Source organism: Herpailurus yagouaroundi, unplaced genomic scaffold, assembly GCF_014898765.1.
Source record: "Herpailurus yagouaroundi ecotype Mexico unplaced genomic scaffold, PumYag 185, whole genome shotgun sequence".
Lineage (NCBI taxonomy): Eukaryota > Metazoa > Chordata > Mammalia > Carnivora > Felidae > Herpailurus > Herpailurus yagouaroundi.
In genome coordinates, this window is record NW_024412416.1 from 11,972,676 (window position 1) to 11,992,429 (window position 19,754).

Below are 19,754 nucleotides of genomic sequence, written 5' to 3' on the forward strand. Positions count from 1 at the left end.
ACAGTTTGAGGATACTTAAATTTCATATTCTTGTTATCAGACAAAATACGGGGTTGAAACATTTCATCTTAGAAATAGTGTTTCCTTTTTGCTTAATGAAACAGTAGCTGTTTTTTCATTCAGTATGTTTTCTTTGTAGTTTCCTTGTTTACATAGTAACCTCCTGTTGAAAAACAAAAGCATAGGCATGTCCTTGTAGTTTTCTCTATCTTGCTTACACAAATCACTACAAACAGTAGTCTGTTTTTATTTTGAACTGTAAGCCTTCCTACAGTTCTCCATGAACATGCATTAATACTTAAGTAGGAGAAAACAGGTACTTTGAGCCCACTTTATCTGTGGCTGATCTTAAAACAACATGCTGGAGCCAAAAGGATATGGTTCTTGAACGTCGTTGTATTTGGTCTTTAATTCTGGAAAGGTAGTCTCTCATTTATCCAGCACCATTTCTCACGCAGCTATAAGGAAGATGATGACTTTGAGACCGACTCTGACGACCTCATCGAAATGACTGGAGAAGGAGCCGATGAACAGCAGGACAACAGTGAAACTATTGAGAAGGTCTTAGACTCAAGGCTGGGAAAGAAAGGAGGTATGTCTCTGTGGGGAGCAAATTATGTCTTACCTACTCAGGCCCAAATCTTCTGTATTTCAGCTCTCAAATGAAGAATTTCAGTCCATGCTCACAGTGGTCGTGAAATGTGGAAGCTGTTCTGGCATAATGTCATGTTTCATTAGCAGAGGATGTAGGGATGTGTCCAGTATGTCTTTGAGACTTGAAACTTAAGATGTGTTTATAGCTTAAAAAGCAGTGATGTCGCAGATACTCTGGTTTATAAACCTGAAACAAATTTACCTTTAATTAGGTGTTTTGAATCTCCTGGGTGATAGGGAATGAAGATTTTTTTATATCTAACTTGAGGTGTCTTATAACTTAGTTTCTTTAACCTTTCCATATAGAAAATATCAAAATACTGCTTAATTCTTTTTTCTTTTTTGTTTCCATCCAGCCTCCCTTTTGGTTAAGAGTTAACACAGAACTTTGGGTGGATGGCTAATTGGTGTGGGATGGTGGCAGGGGGGGGGGGTCTTTCTTTGTTTCTTTCTTCTTTTTTTTTTTTTTTTTTTTAATGTTTATTCATTTTTGAGAGACAGAGACAGAATGCGAGCAGGGGAGGAACAGAGAGAGAGGGAGACACAGAATCCGATGTAGGCTCCAGGCTCTGAGCTGTCAGCACAGAGCCCGACATGGGGTTTGAACTCATGAGCCATGAGATCATGGCCTGAGTCGAGGTTGGACACTCAACTGACTGAGCCACCCAGGTGCCCCTATTTCTTAGTATTCTTGGAGAGACAGATTTGTTTTCTGAGTTAGTAGGAACCAAACCAGAAGGATGTTGCTCTTCCATTTCTCTTGTGTTTAGACACAAGGATTTGTTTGATTTCACCAACATATTTTGGAAAACATTTTAAAGTGTAGAAATTGGGTTTGCGTTTTGACAATATTTGAAATTATGAATCTTGTTCATCCTGTATTGTTTGTGAATTTCTGCTTATTTTTCAGTCAACAGGATTTTGATGCTTCATCCAAAAAAAGATTCTTTAGCTGAATGTGTACTCAGGAAGCCTTTTCAGGGTCTGATTTAATATACTTTTAAATGTTTACCTGAATCCTTTTGCAGCTACGGGAGCTTCTACTACTGTATATGCGATTGAAGCTAATGGAGACCCAAGTGGCGACTTTGACACTGAAAAGGATGAGGGTGAAGTCCAGTACCTCATCAAGTGGAAGGGTTGGTCTTACATCCACAGCACATGGGAGAGTGAAGAATCCTTACAACAGCAGAAAGTGAAAGGTCTAAAAAAATTAGAGAACTTCAAGAAGAAAGAGGATGAAATCAAGCAATGGTACATTTTTCAAGCAATGGTATATTTGCAGCCTTGAGGGAAGGAAGGTTTTTAAAGAATGTGTGGAGCACATAGCTGTCTAGGAACTCAGATTTTGCCTTAATTATCTGAACACAGAGCTGGTCACAATTCCATTTTATAAAATTGTGACCTGAAGACACTATATATATATATATGTTTTTGTATACGGCCACCAATTTTGCAGAGTTTGATAATAATAATAAGTAGCTTATGGAGCATTTTGCACACCCAGTGTTTTTTATCCTCATGATAAGCCCATGAGATTTGTACCATTGTACACATTTTGTGGATAGGGAGAGTGAGGCACAAGGCCACTTTTCTGGGAGGTCCCAGGATTGGAGCTCTGGCAGCCCAAATCCAGAGCTAAGTCTTAGGCACCCTGTCATTTTCCTGTTATTACGCTGGGGTGGCTTAGATGTCAGGAGTTAATATTCCAGAACTGTCTGGGTTACAGTACACTTACCACTAATCTCGGTTTTCACAATTTGCAGAAATGATGTGACTGAAACAGATGAACTCCTGAAGCTCTGATAGACCATTGTTTTTAGTTTAATTTACTTACAACTTTGAAGGTGGTTAAGTTGCATATGAGAAATATGTGGGGCCTATAGCACCCACAGACCTAAACTGACTAATTAGAGGGATCAGGTTCAACCCTGAAGACACACCTGCCAGTGTAATGTGATCAGGTTATTTTGTATTAGAAATAGGGCCAGATGGGTTCTAATTCCCATTTTACTACTGTGCACGATGTGCTCCTTCAGTAAATCACTTACTTTTCCTTTAGGTATCCCTAAGAATGGGGTCGGTTGTAAAGCAATTACAAATTTAAAATCCTCGGAAGTACAGTAATAGTTCATTTCAGCTTGCCAGTATTGTCCTTCTATAGAATTTTAGTCCAAAGAATAACTAGCTTTGTGTAAAAGCTACATTTAATCTCTCCCAAAGCACATACCTATATGAAAAAGGCATGTTTCCTTTTAAATCTGGAAGACAGTTTTATGGTCCTGTTCTGTTTAGATATTGGAATTTATTACACAAAGTAATTATTTTTAGGTTTCTTTATAAAGAAGGAACAACTGGTATGTTTTATGAGTCTAAGGTTTCCTAAAAATGTATGTTTTTTATAAAATCTCTGGCTTAATTACTAGTAAAGGATTGCTAAAGGGACAGATGGAAGTAAAGGCTCAGTTTCCTTTGCTCTTCTTAGACTTTGCTTTGATAGATTTGTATGGATCTCCCAAATCTAATTGGAATGTATTTTTCTTTTCTTCTGTCTAGGTTAGGAAAAGTCTCTCCTGAAGATGTGGAATATTTCAACTGCCAACAAGAGCTGGCCTCAGAGTTGAACAAACAGTATCAGATAGTCGAAAGAATAATCGGTGAGCACATGGAAACTTATTTTAGCAGTGTTTGAGCTCCGCAAATAATGGCTTTTGGTTTTGGGGTATTGTAAATTTAAAAATGCATTTTGTAGATTTACTTGTAGAGAATAGATGTAGGGGAAAAAAGGCAAGAGAATACACAGCTATCTAGATTGATTTTGAAGGAAGAGTTAACAAGATTTGCTGGTAAATTTGGACATGGGAGATGAGAGAAGGCGGTGTCAAGTACGATGCCAAGACTTATGACCCAGGCAAATAGGAGAACAGAGGTACCATTTACTGAAATGGAAAGGCTAAGGGAAGAACTGGCTTGGAGTGGAATTCAAGAGCTGGGTTTGATATTTGTAAGTTTGCTATTCTTCTTGGTTGACTAATTGGGGAGTATCGTGAAGGTTGTATGTAGCATATGTGAGCTTGGAGTTTAGAACTCTCAGTCTGCGCTGGAGATTTATATTTGGGAATTTATCAGTATGTAGATAGTATTTAAAGCCTAAGATTTACTGAGATTATCAGAAATAGTATACCTCGTGAGACTAGGAAGTTTGAGAGCATTCCAGGTTTTGGAAGTTACGGAGAAGCCACAGGAGAAGAGAAATAAAGTCTGGTGAGAGAGGAGGGGGGCTGAGAGCATGATGCTCTGGGGGGAAGGAGGACTGAGACTTGATCCTTGAACTTGGGCTGGTTCAGGATCTGTGGAGTGGTGGGGATGAGGCCTGATTGGGGTGGCTTCAAGAGAGAATGAGGGGGACACCGTGAGTAAAAACAACTCTCCTGGGGAGTTTTGTTGTAAAGGGGAACATAAACGGGGTTGTAGCTACTCAGGGCTGTGAGAGCAAGACAGGTGTTCCTTTTTTTTTTTTTTTTTTTTTTTTAAATGATGTCAGAATATAGAGTATATTTGTATTCTTATTCATAGGACCTAAAATGTCATTCTTTCCTTGATTATAGTGATAACTTTTCTGTCGTATTTTCCTTTTGTGTAGCCGTGAAGACAAGCAAATCTACATTGGGTCAGTCAGATTTTCCAGGTAAGCAAAAGATTTGGTTAACAAAATGTTAGTGAGCATCTAAGAGCAGTTCAGGTTTTGCAGTGTATTTAGTTTTGCCACTTGGTGTTTCAATGGTTATGTGTAAAACAGTGACACTCCCCTTCTTTGATTGACAGTTGCTAATCTACTAATTTTTGTATACCAAACAGCTCACAGTCGGAAGCCGGCACCTTCAAATGAACCTGAATATCTATGCAAATGGATGGGACTGCCCTATTCAGAGTGCAGCTGGGAAGATGAAGCCTTGATTGGAAAGAAGTTCCAGAGCTGTATTGACAGCTTCCATAGTCGGAACAACTCAAAAACCATCCCGACGAGAGAATGCAAGGTGTGGTGATGGCTGGCTTTTGGTTTTTCGGGGGAAAGATGTATTGGTGGGAAGGGTTGGTCACATAGATATTGGGAAGAGAAAATGTACAAAAGTAAATGATAATTCCCATTTTGATGTGAAAGATGAATTAACCTTGACATCAAAGGAAAATATTAAAACAGAAGAAGGTGAATTGTATAATGGCTTCGCTGACCTCTTTAATCTTAAAATTCACGGAACTGGATATGTCTAATTAGAGATATTGTGCAGAATATTTGAAAGAATTTAAGCACTTTAAAGAGACGTGACATTGTATGGTGGGGCGCCTGGGTGATTCAGTCGGTTGAGTGACTGATGGTTGAGCGACTGGTGGTTCAGTTGGTTGAGCATCTGATTTCAGCTCAGGTCATGATCTCATGGTTTGTGAGTCCAAGCCCTGTGTCAGGCTCTGCACTGATAGCATGGAGCCTATTTGGGATTTTCTCTCTCTCCCTGTCTCTGCCCCTCAATCACCCCAGCACATACATTCTCTCTCTCTCTCTCTCTCAAAATAAATAAACTTAAATAAAATAAAGAAATGTGACGGGAAAGGGGAGAAGCTCTGAATTCTAAGTTAGAAACCAAACATACAGGCTTTTTATTTGCTTGATTGTTTGCATAAATCCTTTCCCTTTTTTGGAATTCATTCCACATGTAAAATGGTGTGCTTGGGTCCTTGGCAGAAGAAGTCTGTGTAAGACATGGGCTCTGTCTCTGAGGAGTTGACCTCCAGTTCATGGCACCAGACCTCCATCTGTGGAATGCAGTGTGTATTTGAGGGGGCAGTGAGTGTAAAAACGAACTGTGGTCAGAGAAGTACAGAGGCAGGAGTCACTGAGCTCCAGTAGTCCATGGGGAGGTTTTAAGGGTTAAAGAGATTGCACTGCTTGAATTGCCCTGGTTCTTGAAGAATGGGTTGGTGCTGGATAGACAGATGGAAGGGGGCCCAGGTTATTGCCCTCCCCTGAAAGGCATCAGGAGAAAGATGGTCTTGGGGCTGGAAGAGAGGAAGGTGTTATTGGCAAGTGCACTTAGGTCCGAGTGTGCGTGTCTTGAATACCTTGGAGGGTAATGCTGGCTTTATCTGGTGGGTATGGACACGCCTACCTCCCTGAGAGAGAGCAGCATGATGGAAACAGTGTTGTATTCGGAAAACTTCATGTAATGGCAGTGTGTAGTTACGAAAGCCAGAAGGTCCAGCCAGAAACATGCCCTGGAAGTCCGTGAGGGAACCACAGTGTGCGGACAAGGGAAGTCACTGGGATGCAAGGATTGGAGGGGAGGAAGCTCTGGGGGAGCCGTGGCAGAAGTGGACGTGGGGCTCGGTGGCTGAGTGTGAGGATTCAGATTCTGTTCACTGCTGGGTGCTCACAGAGGAGAGGTGAGATGGTCAGTAATCACCTTAACCAAGTACACTGTTAGGGCGATACATCATGTAATAGGGTGCTGATTCCATAGAGCCCTAATTTTCAGAGAAATGCTCACTATGAAAAGACTTTGTGGCCAAAGAACTTTGGGAAGCATTCCTAAATGAAGTTTTTCTGTAAATTCACAATATGGACAAGCGTTTTAGACTTTGAAAAGTTACAGTAATGAAATTTATGTAACTTGTGTTACATTGTTTCCCAAATGGATTTAGTCACAGAATCCACATTTTGTACTGTGCAAAGCATAGAGACATGACCTTACTAGACTGATGTTCTTCACATCCTTTCCTTTAGAAAACCAAGCTCACACACTTGGGGGGGTTCAAGGTCAGGGGGTTGGCATTTTGGAATTTGCAGATGTTCTTATGGTGACCTTCTGCTGTGTTTGGCATATACAGACTTTCCCAGTGGTCTTGTTTTGTACTGTTTAGAATGAGATTATAAAGATGAAAATGGAGCACTCCCTGCCATATGATAGAGATGATGTAAGATGATAGTGCTGTGTAAGGATGTTCACAGACTGACTTCAGGACAGGAGCACGTTAACCAAAGACTATTTCAGGATACATCTGGCTTTGGGAGTACAGACCTCAATGAAAGGAGGTGTGGGTGCGGTGGGGTAGGTGAGGTTGGTGATTCAGATGTGAAATTTAAACTTCGGTGCTTTAGTTCAGAGCACATAAATCATAGGTAGCATTTTAACATGGGAACAGGAAGAAAGTCTTTTTCAGACGTGGGCTTTGTGAATTTTTTTGTTTTTCAGGCCTTGAAGCAGAGACCACGATTTGTGGCTTTAAAGAAACAGCCAGCATATTTAGGAGGGGAGAATCTGGAGCTTCGTGATTATCAGCTAGAAGGTCTCAACTGGCTTGCTCATTCCTGGTGCAAGTAGGTAGAAAATAGGTTTGAAATTCTCTGTACCGTTTTTGGCTTCTTTATTTTTAAGTGCAAATAATTATTTCTGTTGTGTATTATAGAAACAAAAATATATGATTGAGAGAAGGCTTTTGTAGGAGTTCATATGTATGTGTAATACCATTTTAATCTGAAGTAAAGAATACTTTGTTAATTAGTTATTTGGGGATAATTTGTCCTAGCCAGAAACCTATGTCATAACATGTTGTTTATGAGTGTGAATATAAGTCGCAAGTTAATTTGCCCACATCTGTGATGTGGAAGTCGTTTTTCTCGGGAAGAAAGAAGATGTCTGTTTTCCATTCATTTTCCTTCTAGGCCAGGGAAACCTTTCCCCTCATTTCTTGTGGTAGTGCTGAAGAACAGTGTGAAACACCCCCCTCCCTCCTAAGGTTGCTGTACGTGCTATCCCATGTAGAGGAAGGTCTCTGATGGTTGAACCTATAAAATTGTCCTTACTTTTTGTAACAAAACCACCTTAATTTTGAAAAGGAAAGGTGTGACGATGAAAGCATATGAGGTTTAAAGGTCCTTGGAGTTAGTACTCATGGATGTTGTTCATCAGATCAATTGCAAATCTAAGTAGTCTCTGATTACTATGTGTCAGGCCCCATCTAGGCCTGGACAGTTTGAACAGTGAACCAAGACAGACCTAGTTTCCCTGTCCTCCCAGGGCATACAGTGTGGGAAGGATCTTTCATGCTTACCTACAAACTCCTTCCCCCACATGCAATTCTTAAGTGCTTCAGTGTTTTACAGTAAGGCAAAAATTCTTGTTTCCGAATTGAACTGCAGCCTGGAAATAAAACCATGTGAACTGGTTTTCTCAATGCCAAAAAGTGGTTTCTGGTTAGAGGTACATTTAGAATGCCTGCTTCCCAATGAAACTACCTATATTCTTTGTCCTATAAAATCTAATACAGCATCTAGCATTCAGTTATGAACATTAGAGCCCTTGGGGAGCTTCATTTTGTGTGACTAAGGATGTAAGTCTGATAGAACTATTCTAAATTGCGTAAAAACTGGTTTTGTTTCAGAGAACAGGGAGATCTCATGTTCCTAGAAGATAGTTCTAAAGCTAGGTGGAACCTCAAGAGGTTGTGTGATCCAGCCCTCTCATTTTGTACTTGAAGGGTCTTAGCCACAAAGATGTCATGTGCAGTCATGTCACGACCATCACTGTCACACCGTGTGCTGAAGAGGACCCAAACAGTTGTTAGGCCCTGGTCACAGGAACCTTACGTTAAGTAATATGCTGTTTTGGCCTAGTTTTAGAAAAACAGGGAAATCCATTCAAATCTCTTTCAGTGTATGAACAATGGCAGTTTGTTAGGGAGAGGAAATGTTGGAGAAAATCCTGTTTCCTCCCTACTAGCGTGGAAAGGTGAGAGAAATAGGGGGGAAATTACACAAAGGAACATAACATATCTGAATAGTGCATAAATTATAGAGATTTAGATTATAGAGATTTAGATTTAGATTTAGATTTATAGAGAGGTATGGCCTCTTCCTTCTCCCCTGCCCCAGTATATTTGCCTTTGTCCTTTTCTTTTCCCATAAAACTAGCCATTCTGTGGAACACGGAATGTATTTTTAAAAATTCAGTCTCGGGGCGCCTGGGTGGCGCAGTCGGTTAAGCGTCCGACTTCAGCCAGGTCACGATCTCACGGTCCGTGAGTTCGAGCCCCGCGTCAGGCTCTGGGCTGATGGCTCCGAGCCTGGAGCCTGTTTCCGATTCTGTGTCTCCCTCTCTCTCTGCCCCTCCCCCATTCATGCTCTGTCTCTGTCTGTCCCATAAATAAATAAAAACGTTGAAAAAAAAAATTAAAAAAAAAAATTCAGTCTCTTCTTGGTAAATTAAATGTCTTGTATTTCTAATCCATTCTGTTCTTTGTAATTTGTCTATTATTTTTAGTTCTTTCTGGGTTATTGATTAAACATTTGTTATACATGTATAAACCTTTAATGGCCTGATTTTTCTAGAAACTCTTAATGTTTGCAGCCTTTTGCCATGTATATATTTCTAATTCCCTGCCAAACGGGCTGTTTTCTATTTCCTGAACATACTTTCCTACTCTGGCCATTTCTTCAAGTGTTTTTCTTCTAGCTGAACAATCCTCTCCTGTTAGTATCCTGTTGAAATATCCAGACTGTCTCCTAGAGCAGTGTTTCTCAAAGTGTGGTCCAAGGAATACACCTGCATCAGAATATCCAGAAGTGTCTGTTAAAAGTACAGCTCTTTGAGCTGTACTGATTTGTACTGATTGTTCTGATTTGGTAGGTGTAGGGTGGATTCAGAAATCTGATTTGCAGCCTGTCTCTGCTGTAGACTGTGCTGTATTTAAAACAAGCTTCTGGGGCGCCTGGGTGGCTCAGTCGGTTAAGCGTCCGACTTTAGCTCAGGTCACGATCTCATGGTCCGTGAGTTCGAGCCCCGCGTCAGGCTCTGGGCTGATGGCTCAGAGCCTGGAGCCTGTTTCCGATTCTGTGTCTCCCTCTCTCTCTGCGCCTCCCCCGTTCATGCTCTGTCTCTCTCTGTCTCAAAAATAAATAAACGTTAAAAAAAAAAATTAAAAAAAAAACAACAACAACAAGCTCCAGATCTGCAGCACATAGGCCTGGGGAGGAGTGTATGTAGCATGAAACAACCCAGCGGCATGCAGTGGAGTGGGTGGGTGATTTGAGCAAAGGCACGTGGCCATCAGGCTGTAGGGTTCACCAGCAGTTGGGATAGCCAGTTTGCCCCCCTGCTTTCTGTAATGGTGGAGCCCAAGGTCATGTTCTTGGATACCCCAATAAAACAAAACCTGCCTTCTGTGTTACAAGGGGTAGATGTAAAGGAACAAAATGCAAGGTAAAGAACATAGTCCGAATAAGCTCTTTCCAAAGCTTGATTGTACTTAGATCACTTGTTCTTCTGCTATTTTGTAGTTTCTACTACAAAGGAAATACAGTTGAGGCTGGTAACCAGTGCCTTGCTTGGTGAATTGGGAGTCATTGGTGTCCTTGCTGTTTGTGCACATGCTGGTTTGTGTGTGTGTGTATGTGTGTGTGTACACGTACTAATGGTTTTGTTTTGTTTTGTTTTTATTTTTCTCTTCCTGCAGAAGTAACAGTGTAATCCTTGCTGATGAAATGGGCCTAGGAAAGACCATCCAGACCATATCATTCCTCTCCTACCTGTTCCACCAACACCAGCTGTATGGCCCCTTTCTTATAGTCGTCCCTTTATCCACCCTCACCTCATGGCAGAGGGAGTTTGAAATCTGGGCACCAGAGATTAACGTAGTGGTTTACATAGGTGACCTGATGAGCAGAAATACGGTGTGTAAACAAAAAGAATTGGGATAGAATCTGTGTTATAAATGTATTTTGGAAATTGACCTAAAACCATTATAGCCTTTAGTAACATTATGATTCCGACACTGTAATGTGCCCCCACTCTTGGGAGATTTATGTATCACAAAAATGCAACTCACATATTCTTTAAAATACGCTTACTATATTAAAGGAAAGCAATAGCAGTATGTGAATGGGAATTTGTTTTAGTTGGATTGCAGTATTAAGTTTTTCTTCTCTTTGTCTCATATTTCTAAGACTATTTTATTTATAATGGATTATAAGATGGAGTTAATACCCTGTGGAATGTTAATATTATTTTTGCTGTTTGAACAGAGAGATACTACTAAAAATGATCAAGTTCTTAGAGTTTGTTTCCCAGCCTTTTAAAATGGTGAGGTTGCATAACTTAGTAAGGTAGGAATAATGAGAAAGGACAATGGACTTTGCTGGGGCTATAGAAATGAGAATTATTTGTCTGTTTTCAACCTTAACTTGAGCATAGGGAACTTAGAACAGAGAGGCTTGAGTTGGTCTCTGTTTAGCAGTTCTTTTCTTGATTATGAGTAATTTTTTTAAAAGCACCTGTTGTGTGTGAGGGCTTGTCTGTGCTGGGTGCCTTTTACAGGTATATTACCTGTAATCCTCATGATAGTCCTCATGATAGTGGACTCAGAGTTTAACACTTGTCCACAGGCCAGCTACAAAGTGGCAGAGCTGCGGTTGGGACAGAGATGTGTCTGGTCCCAGACCTTTGCTCTTTCATTACTGTGTGTTAGAGAAAACTGTTTCTGGGAGATTGCTTATCCCAAGAGAAAGCCATCAGGAATTCTCAAACTTTTGAGAGATATGTTATATATTATACCGATTGAAACTTATTTTTATTAAATGTTTTCATTCAAGTCGTCTAACCTGAACCGGGTAGATTTGCAGATTTCCCTGCTCTAATTTTGAGTTTCTAAGCAGTTCTTAGCTTTGCTAATCTATTTGTTAACCATTATAAAAGAAAAACACTTCCTAGATGATGCAAAATGGCTTCGAGCATTACATTCAAAGGTGAAGACAAAGTGAACTCTGAAAATTGTGGAGTCAGGGAAATCTTCTTTTCTTAAATTTTTTTAACGTTTATTTATTTTTGAGAGAGAGAGAGAGAGAGAGAGAGACCCGAGTGCGAGTTGGGGAGGGTCAGAGAGAGAGGGAGACACAGGATCTGAAGCAGGCTCCGGGCTTCAAGCTGTCAGCACAGAGCCCAATGCAGGGCTCGAACTCACGAACTGTGAGATCGTGACCTGAGCCAGAATCGGATGCTCAACTGACTGAGCCACTCAGGCGCCCCGAGTCAGGGAAATTTTCTGTGTGGACTCTCATACTCCTTTTCTTTGCTCTTCCCACTTGGTGGTGATTACCTGCACGTACTCCTTGTCCTGTTTCCCGGTCCCCAACTTGACAGCCAAACTACAGGAGCCTTGTTATGGGCCATCGTGCCTGCTGGGCGGCCGATCACACTGCAGTATGATGGGCCATTGTGCCTGCTGTGTGTCCGGTCACACTGAAGTATGAATGTGTTAGTTTTTGTGTTCCTTTACATTAACATTATTTTCATGCATTTTACATTTTCATCCTGTAACCTTCCTTTTCCTTTTTCTTGGAGGCCACATCTTTCTGCTCTAGATTAATGAAATTTCTGACCAAGCCAGAGGTTGGGAATTGTTCTATTTGTTAATAAAAGTATTGCACTACCAAAGAGCAAAGAATAATAAAATATTCCTTAAGAAAATTCACATTCTGGGAGGTTGCTAGATCAGTTCAAGTCACCAGGGTTTAATTGCAGGTGGAATGCATTTTTTTGTCAGTTTTGTCAGATGTATTGGGATGGGGGCAGGGGGAAGTGATAGGTTATTTGAGTTCTGGCAGTAAAGTTTCTGCTGCTCAGTGATCTTTTAATTCTTTTACTGCTCTATAGTTTGGTTGCTTCAGTCAATTTAGAATGTATAAAATATTCATTAAATTCTAATCAGTTTTTTTATTTGGCATGTTTCTATGCATCTGTCACAAGACTGCTGGTGATAAGAAAGGTAAAAGTTGAAATTGTATCTTAATTACTGATTTCTCTTCTAGATACGGGAATATGAATGGATTCATTCTCAGACTAAAAGGCTGAAGTTCAATGCACTTATAACAACATATGAGATTCTCTTAAAAGATAAGGTGTGTAATTTTGTAGTGTGACTTGTCCAAATGGTGGGCTCTTTGCTTCCCGCTTGCCATGTTGCTTTTCTTTATTTAGTGAAAAACAGACAAGTGAGCAAACAAAAATCCACAAAGAATACTGAGCTTATAAATAAAAATCAGAACCTTACAGTTGAATGGGACTTTAGATCGCTTAGTCCAATTGAATTAAATAGTAGGATGAAAGGGTATTGAAGCCAGTAACTTACCTGAGATTCTAGTCAGCCATTGGAACCTGGGCTTGATTGCCATCCCAGGCATTTCCCATCGTATCATCGCAAAGGAATTTCTCCACAACAGATGATGAGAATGGTCTCTGTGAGGAGGACGTAAAAATGAAGTTCTTCTTATGCTCTCTTTTCTACAATTACTAAGAAATGTATGTGGCAGGTGGTCCCCCTGGAGATAAGTGTAAATAAGTTCAATTTGGTGGCTTTTGTTGTTTCTGTGCTTCAGGGTTGGGGTGGAGAATAGGCAGAGGAGAATCTTAATTAAGGAGAGACTGCAAAATCACAGTTTTTGTTTCTGTATCATTTTTGCCCAGCATACCAATTTCTGTGTTCTTGCCGTGGGGCATGCAGCAGTACGTGGCATAAGAGATTCCCCCTCTCCCCCAAAACCTGTTGGATGGTGGTGTGCTCTTTCGAGTAGACACTAGTCTGGCAAAACAGACTAAACAGAAGAGTCCTAATACAATTTTAAGTCCGTGAAGATTAAATGTTTCTGTGTATACCTTTGTGATGGCATTTGTACAGAGATAATTAACACTTGAAAGTACTTTGGGTTTCCTTCTGACCTGGTGGCTCGTTCTGTTTTGTTTTTACTTTAGACTGTGCTGGGCAGTATTAACTGGGCCTTTCTGGGAGTGGATGAAGCCCATCGGTTGAAGAATGATGACTCTTTATTGTATAAAACTCTGATTGATTTCAAGTCCCACCATAGGCTCCTGATTACGGGGACCCCTCTGCAGAATTCCCTCAAAGAGCTCTGGTCCTTGCTGCACTTTATTATGCCGGAGAAGTAAGCTCCTTCCTGTGTGTTTTGAAAGATGCTAGAATGTCTGAAATGCCAATGCTTTTTAACTTTTTAAAAATAGACCTTAGGGAAAACAGATGGCATGATTTGGGAACAGCAAAACATTAAACTGCTGCAGGAATAAAATTAGTAAAACGTTCCATAATAAATGTTAGGAGGCACAGAATTCAGCATGTCAAGGAGGAAAGCCTATTATCTACAAGACATTTGAATCTGTTAATGCTTTGGGGAAATAATTGGTAAACAGGAAATGTTAGACCTTCTCACTGTTGTTATAAGGTAATCGAGAATTGAAATGAAGTATACAAGGTACTCAGTCTGACAGGTGTTAATATCTTAAACCCAAACCTGTGATAACAAGAAGCAGTCAGCATTAGCTATTACTCAGATCTGTAATTTACTAAAGAATCGTAGAGGTCTTTATTGAAAAGATTTTTATAGGGGAGATGCTATACACGTTTCATAAAACTTAGTTATCCAGCAGTATTCAGTGATGCTTGAAATGAAACCTAAATTTGTTGCCCTACCTTGGGAGGCCCTACCCAGTGTGGCACCTTGATGGTACTCTTGATTCCTCCCATCCCATCCCAGAATGGCCAGCTGTTCTGCCAGCTTTCCGTACCTTTAACCTGCCAAGCCACTGACACTCTTTATCTGGGATGGTCTTTCTCCTCATCTTCACATGTCCAGGAACATTTTTGCCTGAGCCTTTATGACCACCTCCTTTCAGATTCTTCTCAGACCACCTAACCTACAAAAGCCTGTCAGACATGCTTATCACCCTACCCTGTTTTTTTTTCTATGTGGTACCTCACTGCTTTCCTTTCTTACTCATTCATCTCATGTCATTAAATTTATGCATTCAGAAGTACCAAGGATCATGTTTACTTTATTCCTCAATGGTCCACATTGGCTGGAGTAGTATCTGGCATGCAGTAACTAGTCAGGAGTTGTCAAGTTGACAGGGAAATGCTCCACAATTTTTTTTTTTTTTTTTATAACTCAAAATATTTGAGTGCCTGCTATGTGCCATAAACTAAGCAAGGCATTTTGGATAGCATAATGAAAAACATGAGTGGTCTCTTCCCCCATGTGTTGTTAACTTTTTTGTCAACACTGTTGAGATGTAATTTACATATCATAAAATACATGATTGTAAGTATACAATTTGGTTTTTTTAGTAACTTTGTGGATTGGTGCAACCATCACCATACCATAATCTAGTTCTAGAATAGTTTCTTCACCCAGAAAGTTCCCTCTTGTCTGTAGTTAAATCTGCTTTTGTTTCTATTCTGAGGCAGTCACTAATCAGCTTTCATCTCTAGATTTAACTTTTTTAGAAATGTCATATAAATGGAATCCTAATAAGTAATCTTTTGTTTTTGGCTTGTTTCATTTAGCATAATATTTTTGAGATGCACCTGTGTCATAGAGATTTATTTATTCTCTTAAAGTGGAGTAATCCTCCATTACATGTATCACCAGTTGATGGACATTTGAGTTGCTTCAGTTTTGGGCTATTGTGTCTATCTGTGGACGTTTGTTTTTATTTATTTATTATTTTATTTATTTGTTTTTATTTATCTTGGTTGGATACTTAGTGAAATTGCTGGGTTGTTTGGAAAGTAGGTATTTACTTTCCATCTGCCATTCCTACCAGTTCTCTATACCAACACCAATACGTGGTATGTCATCAGTCTAGTCATTCTGGTGGGAGCGTAGTGGTATCTCAGTGTGGATTTTACTTGCATTTCTTTAATGACTAAAAATGTTGAACATCTTTTCATGTGTTCATTAGCCCTTTGTGGATCTTTGGTGAAATGTCTGCTTAAATCTCTTGCCCAAGTTTTTATTCAGTTTCACCTATTTTCTAATTTCTTTTGTGTTTTTTTTTCTTTGTTGCATGGTTTTTGTTTGTTTTTTAAAGTGTGTTGGTTAATCTGAAATATTTAGGTTTTCCTAGATAACTCGTAATTCAATTTTGTCTTAAAGAACATGTTTTAAATGAATTCACTGTTATTTATTTATGGTTTAGCGTGTTGGGGTGCCTGGGTGGCTCAGTTGGTTGAGCGTCTGACTTCGGCTCAGGTCATGATCTCACAGTGCGTGGGTTCGAGCTCGTGTCGGGCTCTGTGTTGGCAGCTTGGAGCCTGGAGCCTGCTTCGGATACTGTGTCTCCCTCTCTCTCTACCCCTCCCCCACTCATGCTCTGTCTCTGTAAAAAATGAATAAATCTTAAAAAAAAATTTTTTTTTATATGGTTTAGTATGTTTTCTGTTTTGGAGAATGTTCTTTGTGTACTTGAATAATACTCTGCTTTCATAAGGTGGAGTTCTGTAAATGTCCATTAAGTCAACTTAGTTAATAAATAGTCTTATTCAAGTCTTACATACCTTTCCTGACATCATGGCTAGTTTTGTTATTGACAGTGAAATATTTTAATATTTAACTGTAGTTGTTGAGTGATCTGCTACTTTCAGTTCTGTTACTTTTTCCTTTGTGTATGTTGAGGGGTTCAGGTGTTAGGTATGTGCACGCCTGTAATTGTTCTTTGTTCCTGATGTGTTGATCTTTTTATCATGAAATGCCCCTCTTTATCTTTAGTAATATTTCCTGTTCCTTAAGTCTATTTTGTGTGATGTGACAGCTCTTTAGCTGTCTTTTGGTAACTGTTTGCATGTTATGCTGTTTCTGTCCTTTTACTTCAATTGCTGTTTATGAGTTTTAAAATGTGTCTCTTGTAGACAACATGTAGTTGGATCTTCCCTTTTTAATTGAGTCTCTGCCTTTTGAAGAGTTTAATTCATTCACATTTAATGCAATTGTTGATATGGTTGGATTTATATCTACGATTTTACTTTTCTCCCCAATATGTCTTACTCTTTTCTATTTCTCCTTTACTGCCTTTTTTGTCTCAACAAGTATTTTATAGTGTGCCACTTTAACTCTTCTGTTAACTGATTTTTTAAAAAAGTTATTTCCTTACTGGTTGTTAGGGTTTTTAGTATGCATCTCATCCCAGTCTTCTTTAGATTAATACTAATTTAATTCTGGTAAAATATAACAACTGTTCTCCAGGATGGCTTCGTTTTTACTTCCTTACTTGTGTTGTAAACCCAAGAAGACAGTGGTAAAATTATTGCTTTATCCAGGCTTGTCTTTTAAAGTAATAAGAGAAAAACATATAGTCTTTCATATTTACACATTTATATTATCATTTCCAGTTATATTTATTTCTCCCCGTGGAGATTGTCACTGGGTTAAAATCACTTCTTTTTAGCTTACAGGACTTCTTTAGTATTTCTTGTCAGGCAGGCCTACTAGCAACAAATTCTCTATTTTCATTTGTTGGTGGCTGTCCTTTTTTGACTTTTATTTTTCAAGGATAGTTTAAGACTCTTCAGAAGATGAGTAGAGAAGCTTGACCACTCTAACCATGCTGCCCTGACTATTGCGTTAGCAGATTAGGCTGAAACTATTTCCCTTTTCTTCAGGCACCCTCACTACGGTGTGCTTCTGGGAGTGGAGCTCCCTCGGCACCCCTCCTTTCTCTGCTTTCTCTCAGAACAGAGTTTCTGAGTCTCAGCACTATTAGCATTCTGGGCTGGATAATTCCTTTTTGCTGGGGGCTGTCCTTTGCATTATAGGTTGTTGAGCAGCATCCCTTGCCACTACCCCACCACATGTCAGTAGCTGCCTTCTTTCTCAGTGGTAACAACCAAAAATGTCTCCAGACATTCCCAGTGTCCCCCAGGGATTGGGGGACATTGGGCATCACCACCAGTCGAGAAACACTATGTTAGAGGTTCTTTTCCTGTCACACTGCACCCTGCCTATCCCATCTCCTTGTTGTCCTCTTGCCTGTCCTGTTTCTTCTCACCTGGGTCCTCTGTCCCTTCCACAGAGCTCTGTGAGTCGATAGTGGCCTGAGGATGGAGGCAGTTGCCCTCTTCTCGTCTTGAACAGTCTGTTGTACCTTCTGTAATGAGTACCCTGTTCATCACGTATTAGCAGAAGGCCGAGTTTTTATAAAGCATGCTTTTCAAAGGTACAAGTGCCGTAAAACATAGCATAGAAAAGTTTAGAAATAGTCAAATTGTCAATTATTTATTATTAACCTTTGTTTTCTGAAATAGAGTGTTTTCCTGTGTATTACTTTATCGTTTTCATATTGGGTCTTTTTGATACACTGGAAGTGTTTGCTTCAGAATGCTGACTTAGATGATGAAAATGTGTCCCTTATCATTCAATAAGTTGGATGGACTGAGGTCAGTTTCAGGTCTTCTATTACTAAGGTCAATATCCTTTGGTCTTCAAATTCTAAGAGAAGAAGTACATCCTTCATAGCACCACTGAGATGAGATGAGATCATTCTACGTAGCAGGAGTCTTGAGGCACCATGCAGCATCTGTGCTTGTCCCCTGAAAAAAGAATGTGGTGCATAGTTTCCACCCAATGAATGGTTAGCTAGATTTGCCCTTTTGTACTTGACTACTGGAGTGGATGGTAGGGATTTTGGCTCCTAATTGGTCATAATTACTTTTTTGCTATTTAGCAACTGTGGCGTTCCTAGTAGACATGATTATTGATAGTTCATCCAAAGTGTTCTTTGTGGCCAGTTGAATTACTTTTGGAATGATGGATTGGAGTTAGAGATGTAGTTTTGTGTGTGTGTAAGAAAACTTTTTCTCTTCGAAAGCTTTGTTTTTAAAGCATTGTTTTCGGGGCGCCTGGGTGGCTCCGTTGGGTAAGCATCTGACTTTGGCCCAGGTCATGATCTCACGGTCTCTGAGTTTGAGCCCTGTGTCAACACTTCTGTGTTGACAGAGCCTGGGGCCTGCTTCAAATTCTGTCTCTTCCTCTCTCTCTGCCCCTTCCCTGCTCGTGCTTTGTCTCTCTCTCTCTCTCTCTCTCAAAAATAATGAATAAACATTAAAAAAAATTTTGTAAAACATTGTTTTCAAACATTTTTATTTTTTATTTTTTTTACGTGTTTTTTTTTGAGAGGGAGAGAGAGAGTGCAAGCGTGGGATGGGGGAGGGACAGGCAGAGGGAGTGGACAGAGGATCTAAAACAAGCTCTGTGCTGACAGCAGCAAGCCTGATGCGGGACTCGAACTCATAAACCATGAGATCATGACCAGAACTGAAGTCAGGACGGTCAACTGACTGAGCCACCCAGGTGCTCCTCAAACATTTTTTAAAAGATTGTTTTTCCACAAAGATTCATGCAACTCCATTTTTTAAGGAATTAAGATTTACCTTTGTTTCTGCCTGAGCTTGGTATGCAGAGGACTAAAATCCAGTATTTTCCTCATCCTTAGCTGTAGTTCCTTAGATTCCAGATGGTGCTACAGAACCACTTGGTCCTGTTAAAGAAATGATCCACTGAAGAAAAATTATTGTACAGAGCGGAATTAAATTTGGTCAGATAACTTTTTTTTTTTTTAATGTTTATTTAGTTTTTCAGAGAGACAGAGAGACAGAGCACGAACAGGGGAGGGGCAGAGAGAGAGGGAGACACAGAATCTGAAGCAGGCTCTAGGCTCTCAGCTGTCAGCACAGAGCCCAACACGGGGTTTGAACTCACGGACCTATGAGATCATGACCTGAGCCGAAGTCAGACACTTAACTGACTGAGCCACCCAGGTGCCCCTGAGCCACCCAGGTGCCCCTGGTCAGATAACTTTTGTACCTTCATCTCCTCAACTGTTACAGGCTATTACTGTGTTAAATTTTTTAAATTAATTAATTTTTAAATTTACATCCAATTTAGCATATAGTGCAACGGTTTCAGGAGTAGATTCTAGTGATTAATCCCCTGTGTATAACACCCACTGCTCATCCGAACAAGTGTCTTCCTTAATGCCCCTTTCCCGTTTAGCCTATCCCTCCTCCCACTACCCCTCCAGCAACCATTTGTTCTCTATATTTGAGAGTCTCTTATATTGTCCCCCTCCTTGTTTTTATATTATTTTTGCTTCCCTTCCCTTATGTTCATCTGTTTTGTATCCTAAATTCCTCATATGAGTGAAGTCATATGATACTTGTCTTTCTTTGACTAATTTTGCTTAGCATAATACCCTCTAGTTCGATCC

The 19,754-nt window shown here is 40.0% G+C and overlaps 1 protein-coding gene and 1 long non-coding RNA gene across 7 annotated transcripts in view; one reads left to right on the plus strand and one right to left on the minus strand.

Annotated features, from left to right (window-relative positions):
* CHD2 (chromodomain helicase DNA binding protein 2) overlaps window positions 1-19,754 on the plus strand; it is a 124,818-nt gene that overhangs the window by 39,701 nt on the left and 65,363 nt on the right. For 5 of the 6 annotated variants that reach the window (XR_005796205.1, XM_040493748.1, XM_040493750.1 and 2 more), the window contains 9 exons: window positions 459-592; window positions 1,683-1,908; window positions 3,211-3,311; window positions 4,298-4,342; window positions 4,513-4,691; window positions 6,903-7,027; window positions 10,162-10,378; window positions 12,512-12,601; window positions 13,452-13,642. Coding sequence is in view for 5 of the 6 variants with exons in the window: in XM_040493748.1 (XP_040349682.1) it covers window positions 459-592; window positions 1,683-1,908; window positions 3,211-3,311; window positions 4,298-4,342; window positions 4,513-4,691; window positions 6,903-7,027; window positions 10,162-10,378; window positions 12,512-12,601; window positions 13,452-13,642 (1,308 nt within the window). In the remaining variant the exon portion in view is untranslated. Of the gene's footprint in view, window positions 1-458; window positions 593-1,682; window positions 1,909-3,210; window positions 3,312-4,297; window positions 4,343-4,512; window positions 4,692-6,902; window positions 7,032-10,161; window positions 10,379-12,511; window positions 12,602-13,451; window positions 13,643-19,754 lie in introns of those variants that run through there. The other variant, XM_040493752.1, reaches the window with a different exon arrangement.
* Window positions 6,718-19,652, minus strand: LOC121042447 (uncharacterized). Its single transcript, XR_005796206.1, has 3 exons — window positions 19,495-19,652; window positions 7,457-7,459; window positions 6,718-6,728 (listed from the first exon to the last, which is right to left on the minus strand). It is a non-coding gene; the product is annotated as an uncharacterized LOC121042447 (long non-coding RNA).